The sequence below is a fragment of the Nicotiana sylvestris genome, chromosome 8 (genome assembly GCF_000393655.2).
Source record: "Nicotiana sylvestris chromosome 8, ASM39365v2, whole genome shotgun sequence".
Classification (NCBI taxonomy): Eukaryota; Viridiplantae; Streptophyta; class Magnoliopsida; order Solanales; family Solanaceae; genus Nicotiana; species Nicotiana sylvestris.
In genome coordinates this window covers 13229257-13242717 of record NC_091064.1, presented here as the reverse complement: position 1 = coordinate 13242717, position 13461 = coordinate 13229257, and the positions used below count along the sequence as shown (strand labels likewise).

The following is a 13461-nucleotide window of genomic DNA, read 5'->3' as shown; positions in this document are numbered from 1 at the left end:
AACTGGTGTAGTTTATACCCCAGAACATCTAGCTGAGTCAAGATAGCAGGCCGCTAACAAGTCACCCATCATTGATACCGATCCAGATGATCTTTGGAGAAAGATACAGGCCAAGGAATACTAAGGCGCACAATAATGCTCTGTTGAAGGTGCTGAGTGAAGCATACGTGCCAAGCAACATCACTGGTGGTGAAATGCTAACATGGTAGGACAGGTATTAGAAAGTCACAAGATCACTTTTCATGAGGATGAGCTGCCACCTGAAGGGTTGGGTCACAACAAAGCACTGCACATCACCGTGCAATGCGAAGACTACTTCATCACCAGGATCGTAATTGATGGGGGTTCCAGTCTCAACATTTGTCCACCGGTAACACTAAAAAAGTTGGGTAAAGGATTGCATGAAATAAAGGACGGAGCGATCAACGTGAAAGCCTTCGACAGTTCCCAAAGGTCTACCATTGGGGAGATTAGTCTGTGTCTGCAAATGGGGACAACTTGGTTCGATGTTGATTTCCATATGATAGACGTGCCGGCATCTTACAATCTGCTGTTGGGACGGCCATGGATTCATGTTGCTGGGGCCATAACATCAACACTACATCAGACAGTAAAGTTTGAATGGAATCACCAGAAGGTGATCATTGACGGTGACTGTAGCAACCCTATATACAGTCACCAGACCATTCCATCAATTGAGGGGAGAAAGAAGCTAGGAGGAGAGACTTACCATCACATCGAACGGGTAAATGCTATTGACAAAGACAAATGGTGGGATAACAAGGTCGAGAGCAAACTGAATTGGAGTGGGTACGAACCTGGCAAAGGACTTGGCAAGAACCTTCAAGGAATCGCTAAGCCCATAAAGCTCAAGAAACATGGCACCACTTTCGGTCTGGGATATGAGTACACCTGGGAAGAATTCAACAACTGGTCACCACCATGGCGCGGTCCTTACTATCCGCTGGAGCTGCCAATACCGCATTTGGAACGAACTTTCCAACCGGTCGATGTTATCTATGGGTCAGAAGAGGAAGAAGCACTAGCAACGGTGAAGAACTTGTTCTTGGAAGACAATGACATGGACTATTGTGTTGTTCTCGAGGAGGAGGGGAGGAAGGCCCTTCCATACAGGCTGTAAGCAGAGGGGCACGCCTCAGTAACTAGACCATCAGAACGACCAGAGCCCGACGAGCCTCGGGGTAGCAAGGCTAAAACAATCCCTGTCTTATTTACTAAAAGATTTAATATTTCTCGCATGTTTCAATTCCTGCAAATAAGATCTCCAATGTTCAAAATAATTGTGCAATTTATCAAAGTATTTTAACTTTTCTTATGATTTGATGCTCATTATTATTTTTTTCTCATTACTTTACTTATACAGCATTACTATTACTTATCTTGATGAACCAATGACTGTGACATGCAACGAGACAACGCAACAAACAGACATAGATTCAGAGGAAGATGACATACCAAAAGAGATTTTTAAGGAAGTTGAGAATTTTGAGAACAGACCTGAGTCCAACCTGGATGAAACAGAAGTTGTTAATCTGGGAGATGCGGAAAACATCAAAGAAACACGAATCAGCGTCCACTTATCGCCGTCAGAAAAGAAGAAATACACAGAATTCCTGAAGGAGTATGAGGACATATTCGGCTGGTCATATGATGACATGACTGGTCTAAGTACATCTATTGTGGCTCATAAACTGCTAGCCGATCCAACATGTCCGCCGATAAAGAAAAAGCTCAGAAAAGTTCAAACTTGATATGAGTCTGAAAATCAAGGAAGAAGTCACTAAGCATGTCAAAGCTAAGGTTCTCAGGGTAGTAGAATACCTGACATGTTTAGCCAACATTGTGACAATACCAAAGAAGGATGGGAAGGTCCGAGTCTGTGTCGACTACCGGGATCTCAACCGGACCAGTCTAAAAGACGACTTCCCTTTGCCCAACATACACATCCTGATCGACAATTGCGCTAAGAATGAGTTGCAATCATTTGTAGATTGTTTCGCTGGGTATCATCAGATCTGGATGGATGAAGAAGATGCTGAGAAAACGGCTTTCATTACACCGTGGGGAATGTACCGCTACAAGATGATGTCGTTCGGGATAAAGAATGCAGGAGCCACCTACATGAGGGCCATGCCTACCATTTTCCATGATATGATACACTAGGAGATAGAGGTGTACGTAGATGATGTTATCATCAAGTCCAAGAAAGCCACTAATCACATGGAAGATTTGAGGAAGTTTTTCAATAGATCGCGAAGGTACAACCTGAAACTGAATCCCGCAAAATGTGCATTTGCGGTTCTTGGTAGAAAATTACTTGGGTTTATTTGGAGTCGCTGAGGAATAGAACTGGATCCATTAAAAGTTAAAGCTATTCAAGAATTTCCACCGCCAAAGAACAAGAAGGACGTGATGATTTTCTTTGGGAGACTTAACTACATCAGCCGGTTCATAGCACAATCTACAGTTATCTGTGAGCCAATCTTTAAGATGTTAAAGAAGGACGCCGCTACCAAATGGACTGATGACTGCCAAAAAGCCTTCGACAGAATCAAGGAATACCTGTCAACACCACAAGTTTTAGTCCCGCCCAAGCTAGGTAGACCTCTGTTACTCTACCTTGCAGTATTGGATGGAGCTTTCGGCTACGTTCTAGGGCAGCATGATGAAACAGGGAGGAAAGGACAGGACATTTATTATCTCAGCATGAAGTTCACCCTGTACGAGGCCCGGTATTCTGTATTAGAACGCACCCGTTGTGCTTTTACTTGGGTAGCTCAGAAGCCGAGGCACTACTTTGTGTCTATACTACATATCTCAAATCAAGGATGGATCCTTTGAAGTACATCTTCTAGAAGCCTATGCCCACTGGAAAGCTAGCCAAGTTGCAAATCTTATTGAGTAAATTTGACATTGTCTACGTAACTCATAAGGCACAAGGGACAGGCACTAGCAGATCACCTTGCTGAAAACCCCGTGGATGGAGAATACAAACCCTAAAAACGTATTTTCCTGACGAAGAGGTATCATTCATAGGAGAAGATATTGTAGAATCCTATGACGGTTGGAGTATGTTTTTCGATGGAGCAACAAATTTCAAAGGAGATGGCATAGGAGCAGTCCTCGTATCGGAAATCGGTCAACATTATCCATTGTCCGCCAAACTCAGGTTCCCGTACACCAACAATATGGTCGAGTACGAAGCCTACATCTTAGGGCTGAAGATTGCTATTGACATGAATATTCAAGAGTTGCTAGTGATTGGAGATTTAGACTTGCTTATACATCAGGTCCGAGAAGAATGGGCAATGAAGAACTCCAAGATACTCCCGTATCTACATCATGTACAGGAATTGAGAAAAATGTTCACAAAGACGTAATTCCAACATGTTCCCAAAGTCTAGAATGAGTTCGCCGATGCATTGGCTACCCTATCATCCATGATACAACATCCAGACAAAAACTTTATTGATCCCATTCTGGTAAAAATCCATAATCATCCAGCTTATTATGCCTATGTTGAAGAAGAAGTAGACGGAAAGCCTTGGTTTCATGATATCAAAGAATATTTAGCAAAAGGCGAATATCCAGAACTTGTAAATCCTACTCAGAAACGCACACTTCGAAGGTTGTCCAACAATTTCTTTCACAACGGAGGAATCCTGTATAGGAGGACTCCTGATTTAGGATTACTAAGGTGTATCGACGCAAAGGAAGCATCCAAGTTACTAGAGGAAATTGATGATGGGACATGCGGTCCACATATGAACGGTTTTGTCTTAGCAAAGAAGATACTCCGGGTCGGTTACTTTTGGATGACTATGGATACAGACTGCATCCAGTATGTTCGAAAATGCCACCGCTGCCAGATACATGCAGACATGATAAAGGTGCCTCCAAAATGGGCTTAATGCAACAAGCTCCCCATGGTTGTTCGCCGCCTGGGGGATGTGGATGTTATTGGACTAATGGAGCCTGCCGCTTCCAACGGGAACATGTTTATCCTAGTATCCATTGACTATTTCACCAAATGGGTCAAAGCACCATCTTACAAAGCAGTGACTAGAAAGTCGTGGTAGATTTTGTCCGCAACCGCATCGTTTGTCGATTCGGGATTCCAGAATAAATCATTACTGATAATGGATCCAACCTCAGCAGTGACTTGATGAAAGCTATGTGTGAAACCTTCAATATCTGACACAAGAATTCTATAGCCTATAGACCTCAGATGAATAGAGCCGTAGAATTCCCCAATAAGAATATCAAGAAGATACTAAGGAAAATGATAGAGAAGCATAAGTAGTGGCACAAGAAGTTATCATTTGCTTTACTGGGATATCGTACCACGGTCCGGACATTAACCGGGGCAGCCCCCTACATGCTGGTTTATGGTACATAGGCAGTTATTCCCGCTAAAGTGGAAATTCCTTCCCTAAGGATCATGCAAGAAGCTAAGCTTGACTACGCAGAATGGATTAAAAGTCGTTATGAGCAGTTAGCCCTTATAGACGGAAAGAGAATGAATACAGTTTGCCATGGTCAACTCTATCAGAACAGAATGTCCAGAGCCTTCAACAAAAGAGTCAAGCCGAGACAGTTCACGCCAGGGCAGCTGGTGTTAAAGAAAAATTTTCCGCATCAAGATAAAGCCAAAGGGAAGTTCTCTCCCAACTGGCATGGTCCATACATGGTTCATCGGGTTCTGACAGGAGGAGCCCTCATACTTGCAGAAATGAATGGAAAAGTCTTGCCAAAGCCAATTAATTCAGATGTAGTCAAGCCTTACTATCTGTAATCTTTATGCTTCCCTATATGATGTAAATTGAACTACGCCTGACTTGTTCCCGTTTAAGAGGGGATACGTAGTCAGCCCTATGGGTTCGGTCACAATTCAATAATTTTTTTATTTCCACCGCAATTAGAAACTAGGGCAGAATTTTGACGAGGACCTCAAAATTCCGAAGTTGATTTCAGCCAATCATCACAAGCAACAGTCAGAAACATCAACCCATTAAACTGGGGCAGAATTTTGAGGAGGACCCTCAAAATTCCGTAGCAAGAGAGGTTGCACTGTCCTGAACCATGCCACAATTATCGGTTCATCTAAAATTGTTTCTTAATTATATACTTATATTGTATTTTTACAAAATCATGCACGTTTATTACCGAAATTGCCTTGTTTAGCAAACGCTGCCCCAATGACACATGCAGTAACACCATATTAAAGCCGAGCAGTTCAAGCAAAGCCAGCGGGGATACGAACTAACCTCCCCCCTTTGCAAAACTCACTATTTTTCTTTGGATGCAGGCACTTGGATTGCGAAATCACCTAACATACTATACACCCACGGGACAAACATTGTTTAGGAATACAACTCTCAGAACTGTTGCATTTATCAACATTTGCTACCCATACACACCAATGATATTCCGTGTGTCACAATGTCCCCAACAGTCACAATATCACAATCTGCTATCACTAAGAAAGCTCTTTTAACATCTGCCATTTTATTTCTTGCATAAGGCTACTATTCTGCTTTCCAAGACTAAACACTGTCTCCATCTGCATTTTTGCATTGCATAAAGCTACTATTCTGACCTCAGACACTAAACGATGTCTCCATCTTCATTTTCGCATTGCATAAGGCTACCATTCTGCCTTCTGATGTTAAGCTTTACCTTCATCTGCAGTTGTATGGCTGAAAGATAGTCACCTCTACATTTGCATGGCTGAGTGATCGCCACCTCTACATTTGCATGGCTGAAAGATCGCCACCTCTACATTTGCATGGCTGAAAGATCGCCACCTCTACATTTGCATGGCTGAAAGATCGCCACCTCTACATTTGTATGGCAAAGATCGTCACCTCTACATTTGCATGGCTGAAAGATTTCCACCTCTACATTTGCATGGCTAAAATATCTCCACTTCTACATTTGCATGGCTGAAAGATCGCCGCCTCTACATTTGCATGGCTGAAAGATTGCCACCTCTACATTTTCATGGCTGAAGGATCGCCACTTCTACACTTGCATGGCTAAAAGATCTCCAACTCTACACTTTCGTGGCTGAAATATCGCCACATCTACACTTGCATGGCTGAAAGATCGCCACCTCTACACTTGCATGGCTGAAAGATCGCCACTTCTACATTTGCATGGCTGAAAGATTGCCACCTCTACACTTGCATGGCTGAAATATCACCACCTATTACATTTCATGGGCTGCAAAATCGCCAAATTATTTGAAGGCTTCATTATTCGGAGGCACCATTTGCATAGCCCGAGAACACCATGCCATGGCTTGAGGATCCCCTTTCAATCTTTTGCATATCATTATTCAAAAGCATCATGGTTCGGAGGCATCATCCTCATAGCCCGAGAGCATCATTTCATAGCCTGAAAATCCTTTATTCTACGCTTCATGGCCCAGGACATCATGGTCTGAGGACGTCATTCTAACCGTCCGAAGACAATCCTCATGGTCCGATGGGAAATTGCATCATGTTTAAATTTATACACAATATATGCTTGTATTTTTTGTTTGCAGGTAAACTAGCGAGCAACGGCCATCTCGGCAAGAGCGATCCTGCTCCAGTTCACGTAGCCATATCAAACCTAAACAGTCCACATATCCGACCCTAGAGATTGCGTCCGTTCATGAAAATCTCCATCGGCATACTCCGCCGATGGATCCTGAACTATATATGCCTAATTCCTATAAAACTAGGGATATCCTGAACGATTTCGTTCGGTCAAATTGGCCATCATATCTTTACCCGATAACTCTTTCATTCTTCCCGGGTAAAGAGGGGCAGCTGTTGATACCCAATTTTTTCCTGTATATTTTTTAATATGCAAAATACTTTCAAAATAGTATATGTATGCATATATAAGCATGTACAAATATTTTATTATTTTTTCTTAATTTTTTTAAAGATTTTTAAATCAATTTATTGCCCTAGTTTATTCAGAAAAACCCAATAATTATTCCCAAAATTATCATTTTGGTGATTCATTTATTGGACTTTCATATTTATGCAAAACTATAGCTAATATAATTTTTTCATACTTTTAAAAATGTATTCAATATTTTTTTAAAGCTAAATTGCATATAATTACAATATTAGCCTCTTTTAAGATTTAAATACGTTTATATTTATAAAAGAAAGCCCAACATTTTTAAAGTGATAAGTATAGATTTTAAATCATTTCAATACTTTTAGTTTGTTTCAGAAATTAATTTGCTTTTTTTATAAAATAAATAAGGAAAAAGTGACTATTTAAAATCTAGCCCAATTGTGTTTCAATTGTAGCCTGAATTGAACCCCCAATTTAAACCCAATTACCCAGCCCAAATCCTAATCGTACCCAACCCCCGACCCAATTTAATAACCCACACGGATTCCCTACCTACCGGTTCGATCCAGGCCGTTGATCAAAATGATCGCCACTAAACCTCCTTTCCTAAATTAAACCAAACTCCCCTAACCCTAACCATTTCACACACCCAGCCACCTCTGAATCCCCTTCTCTCTCAATCCTCTCTCCAACCTTAGCCGCCGACATCAACTACAAACCCTAAAATCTTCCAAATCCATGGCTTCCAAGGTCATCGGAGACCTGTATCCACCTCTCATGGCTCTTGCATGCTCGATTATCATGGTTTCGAGGCTATATCTTGAGAAAGCTTGGTCCAGACCTTGGTCGATGTCAGTTTATGGCCGTTCTCCGGATGTCATTGACCTTTCTCCGGCCAGCCATGGCTATTCGAGTCCGACTCTTAACTCTCCTGCTCAGATCGAAGATTTTCAAAGACTTTCTCACCACTTGGGGTTCTTCTGAAACCCTAGCCTCTAAGGTTCTTCCGATTTCTTCTATATCTATTACAGATCTGTGTTTGCTCTAAACTTCTAAACGTTCTCTCAAAGTTCTTTTAAAACTCTACCATCAAAACCCCTTATCTTTCTGATTAAGGTTCTGTTAAGTTATTTCGAAACCCTTGTTTGATTTTTGATATGTTTTGCTGTGTTTGCTCGTATTATCCTTCTACCTGAGTTTGCATGTTAAAACCCCTAATTTCTTTTAACTATTTATTAAATGAATATTTGTTTGCCTGAGTTTTTGTCTGATCTGTCTATTTATCTTGTTTTTTTAAAAAGAAACCTATCTATTGTTGAAAATCTTATGGCTTTGGGTCTGAGACTGTTCGTGTAAGTGCAGAAGTTTCTTTTCAAAATCTCTTTGTGTTTTTATCTTCTCTTTAACTCGCTTATGTTGAAAACCTTAATTTTTCTAGGTTTCTTCGTTTGATTTTGTGAGTGGCCTGTTCTTGTTTAAGTCTCTGTGAATATCTCACTTCGAATGTGTTTCTACTGAGTTTCTTATGCCTAACTTACATCAACGCTATGTTCTTGTAATTATCTTGACTGGTCAAGACTTGCCTCTTTGCTTGCTATGATTGGTTACTCATATCTCAATTTATTTATATGCTAAAACATGATTCATGACTCTCTCTTTGATTGACTCTGAGCTCCCTGTTTCTTGGCTTGATTTGAAACTTTCCCTTTAGACTTCCGATTCTCCTATTATAACTAGGTTTATTGCTATTCATGGGAACCCATGTTACTCTCCTTAAATTAGTAATTTCGAATCCTTGATTCCATGATTTACTATGTACTGATTTCGATTATCTCCATATTCTGCAACTTTATTTTGTTTTCTTACCTTATTTGGTTAACCGAGTATTTTACTGATTCTTCATTGGTTGTTTCCTTAATTGAACTCCTATGTATTTCCCCCTCATTATCTACTCTATACATGATGCTCTACTTGATTTCTTTCCTTAAACATTTTCTGCCAATTACCGTTGGTTGATTGCCCTTTAATTAAAGGAGTACCTGTATTGATTTGATTTTGATTAGTAATTGGTTCCATAATTACTGTACAATTATAATTCTTGCCTTATTTTATATGGTTTCAAACTACTATATATACATACTCCCTCATTAATACAAAGACACAAACACTTTTAGTTCTGAACTCACACTTACACTCAAAATACTCTCTTGCTTTGTTACTAGTATTGTGGCCTGTTTAGCTGGCTGAAAGCCAAAGCTATATTTGAAAGTCCTTCTACTTTTCATTACTTCACTTTGCTTCTTTGACTGGTATGTTCTAATTAAGTTTTCAGCATCAACCACAACATGGTTACTTAATGATTCTTGCATTCTTGTCTGCCTACTGCTTATATTTAATTCAGTACCCTTATTTTGCATGTTGTAACTTCTTTCTCCTGTTCTTAATTAATGCATTATGAATCCTAAATCCCTTCCCTAGTATGTTTAATACTTATGGTTTGTTTTGGGCATGACAACATTGAACATTGCTGAGCATGACCCAAACTTGATCCTCTTAGGATCATAACCTCTATGTTTCCCTTTTATGTTGTTGACTTTTCAAGCATGACAACACTCCCTATTTTTGTGCATGCCTAGAATTGACCCATGCCTAAGTATATAGGCTCCTTGCAATGGATTCCCAAACCCCTGCCCCCTTAGTGTGAAATTATCGACTTGTTTGAAGTGTTAATGGCTGTTTCCCAGAACCTCTTTCCCCCTTTTTTACTTCCTTAGTTCTTAAAGCTCTATTTTTGCACTTGCACTCTCTTCTTAGACTTAAGTTCTGCCCCCCTCATGTGAGCCTTTCCTTGGGACCCATGAGCTCCCTCTAAACTTGGACACATGAGGGCTGACATTTTCACACTGCACTTGTCCCTATTCTAGTTATGAAACTTGGGTGTGAGCACTGCCCGAGGTCCTATTGAAGCCCTTAGGGAACTATGACACACTCAAGGCTGAGAAAGGCTTTGGATCAATGCTATTTTGAGTTGGTTCATCTCATAACTCAGTGAGTAAGTCAAGAATCAGGCTTTCTCTGGTTGTAATTCTTTTCTTTGCATCTTTTGATGTATTTAGTATTCCTAGTTTGTAATAAGTTGTAATGAACATTTGGGACTGGCTAGTGAAAAGGGTTGGGTAACTATGCATGCAAGGGTAGAAAATATGCCTATAGGACTAATTTAAATTATGCATATTCAACTGCATTTAGATAATATGCCTATACGACTACTTTAATTTCTGCATATTTAACTGCATTTAGAAATCATGCCTATAGAGTATTTTAGTTCTGCAAACTGCATTTAGAAATCATGCCTATAAGGTATTTTAATTCTGCAAACTGCATTTAGAAACTATGTCTATAGGACTTCTTGTTCAACTTCACATCTAGATTACCTGCCTATAGGATTTCATTCTAAAGTTCTGCATGTTTGTCACCGTTAGATATCCTGTTTTAGTGCCCAAATGGGTATAACCCAATAACGTGTTAAAATCAGTAACATGTAGAAATCATGCCTGTAGGGATTCTTAAATAAGCCTGATCCACTTCATTTACATTCAATATTAGATATCATGTTCATAGGGATTAAAATCAGTAATAGTGGATACCATCACTTGCAGAATCTGTAACCAGTTTGTTTAATTTTGTCCATTCTGATTCTCCTTTTTATATTCTAATTCCCTCACTTAACAAGGTTTAACAAGCATGCCTATAGGATTTCAAACAATTCGTTTCGAGTTTTTTCTATCTCATCACCTTCTGAACTCAGTAGATATCACGCTTATAGGGTATCATCAATATACACTTAGGCAAGCCTTAGAGTAATAACTGTAAGCTAGATCCGCTTTTGCTAATCGCTACAACCAGCAGGCAGGCTTGATTCGGACTTCTTACCTGAGTTATGTAATAAACTAAACTGCTTCAATAATCGAGCTCCCCTCGTCTTTAGTATTTAATCAGACTTAAAAAGTATGTGTAAGTCATGCTAGTTATGTGCTTCTGTTCAAGGAGGTGTATTTGAGCCTTTGTCTGTTTACACGTTTCCCCTTATATGCCATATTATCTATTTTGTATGTCGCCTTAGAATTTTTACCTTTGAAACTTCCAAATAAGCCTAATATCCCTCCCCTTTAGTATTAGTAGTCCTAAGAGCCTCCAGGACTAAGAGGAATGGGACGGGTAATAGCATGCAATAGTGTTCGAGACCAATCCGCGCTTTAGTACCCTAAACGGGGTGGGAAAGGGTAGATATGGATATGATGACTACATGATAATGTCATGTGTAGCCCCTCATTGAGGAGTGATTATCGAACATTGTGTGGGGTGATCCATATTAAATATAAACCTAGGATCCCTTTCTTTTATTTGCAAACTCTTTTTTTTAAAACGCTTCTTTAAAATGTTCTTCCTTTTATGTGTTGAAATCCGCTCTTACTTGAGCCTTATTTGTCTATATGTTAATTGCACCCCAAAATCTCAATAATTGTCTGGCAGAGAACAACACTAGTGGATCCTGAGGGGTTCCCAACACCTTCAACTTAGGATAATTTCAAGCCCTTACTCAATCTCTGGTTATTCAAATGACTTAGAATTGAATTTCTATTGGTGTCCTAATGCACCTTAATCATTAGGTGGTGACTTTTCAAACACAAAACCTAGTTCCCAAAAGGAATGAGTTGTCCCTCCAAATGTCATAAACCCGATTTTGCGAAAAAAAGGGGGCACGACAAGAATCACTTGTGTAATTGATTATGGCTGGAGATTGTTTCTATATTTGTGTTAAGACTTTACTTATACCTTATTTCTTACCTGTTTTCAAAAACTATAAGTACCCACCCTCTTTTGTTTCAAAAAATACGAACCATTTTGAGTTCAGGACACATATTTCACTCAAAACTCTCTCTCTCTCTCTCTTTTCTCTGTTACTATTTATGTTGCTGCCTTGTCTAGCCGGCTGAAAGCCAAGGCTAGACTGTGGAAATTTGCTTAATTTTCTTTCTGCATTTGCTTTTTACTAGTATGTTCTAATTAATCTTCGAGCATCAAAAAAACATGTTTTCTTTAACTGTTTCCTTCACTCTTGCTTGTTCCTACTTATACTTATGCAATTAGTTTCATTAACAAGCATGCTGTAATCTGATCCCCCCCTTCTAAATTAATATTTTCCTTTATGTATAAATTTTGTCAGTCAGTTATTATGACTTATGAATCCCAAACCCCCATATCCCTTATGTGTTTGTGTTCTCTGGCTGGTTTGAGAGTATGTCAGCATTAGATATTGCTATGAATGACCCAAACCTGACCCCTTTCAGGGTCGTATGCTCTATGCAATGTATTCCCAAACCCCTGGCCCCTTTGTGAAACTATTGATTCTGTGTAGTTTTAGCTTTACTACTACTGATTTCAAATCACCCTTATCCCTTACTATTCTCAACCCAGTTTTAATAAATCTCTGTTTCTGCACTTCCACTATACTCTTAGAATTTAGGATCTGCCCCTCTTGTGTGAGCCTTGCCTTGGGACCCATGAGCTCCCTCTGAACTTGGACACATAAGGGCAGGCCCTTCCACACTGGACCCATCTCTATCTGGTTATGCAAACCTGGGTGTAAGCACTGCTCGGGGTCCCTTGAGACCCTTAGGGAACTTTGACACACCTAGGTCCGAGAAAGGCTTTGAAACAAATGGCATTTGAGGTGGTTTATTCCATAACTCAGAAAGGAAGTCAAGAATCAGGCTTCCTCTGGTTGTAACTTCTTCTTTTACACTTTTCTGATGTAATTCATAGTTTTGTCTGTAATAATTTGTAATGAACATCGGGGTTGGCTAGTGAAAAGGGGATGGGTAATTATGCATGTTTAGGTATTAGAAGGTTAGAAAATTTTCCTATAGGTCCTGTTTTAAATTCTGCATATTTAACTCTGCATTTAGATATCATGTCTGTAAGATCTATTTTCTTTAAATTCTGCATGTTTTAGTTCTACATCTAGAGATCATGCCTATAGGACCTGTTTCAAATTCTGCATGTTTCATTACCACATGTAGACACCATGCTTAGGACTTAAACGACCATAATCAAACATCACGTCCATAAGGTTTAAAATTAGTATTTTCCATAGAAATTATGCCTATAGGAATTTCAAGTAAATCCTGCCTGCTTCATTTCATGCTCAATTAGATATCATGTTTGTAGGAATTAAATCAACAATAGTAGATATCATGCCTACAGGATCTGAAACTAGTCTGGTTTAAAATCAGCCTAACTCGTATTGTTCTGAACTAGTTGTAAACAACCTTACTCCTTTATTTAACGTGGTTTAGAAAGCATGCCTATAAGATCTAAATCGTTCGTATAAAAACTATTACTGCTTTGCCACATTCTAAATCAGTAATAGATATCATGCTTATAGGGTATTATCAATACATACTTAGGGAAGCCTTAGGTGACAACTATGAAAATTGAATCCGCTTTGTTAATTAGTAACTGCTACAACCAGCAGGCATGCCTAATTTCGACTTCTTATCTGAGTTATGTAATAAG

At 39.5% G+C, this 13461-nt stretch overlaps 1 protein-coding gene across 1 annotated transcript; it reads left to right on the top strand.

The window, feature by feature from the left end:
• Window positions 1–3209: 3209 nt before the first annotated feature.
• On the top strand, window positions 3210–4100 carry LOC138874703 (uncharacterized). Its single transcript, XM_070153481.1, has 3 exons — window positions 3210–3311; window positions 3426–3821; window positions 3942–4100. The coding sequence occupies exons 1-3, from the start codon at window positions 3210–3212 to the stop codon at window positions 4098–4100; spliced, it is 657 nt and encodes a 218-aa protein (XP_070009582.1).
• Window positions 4101–13461: the final 9361 nt, after the last annotated feature.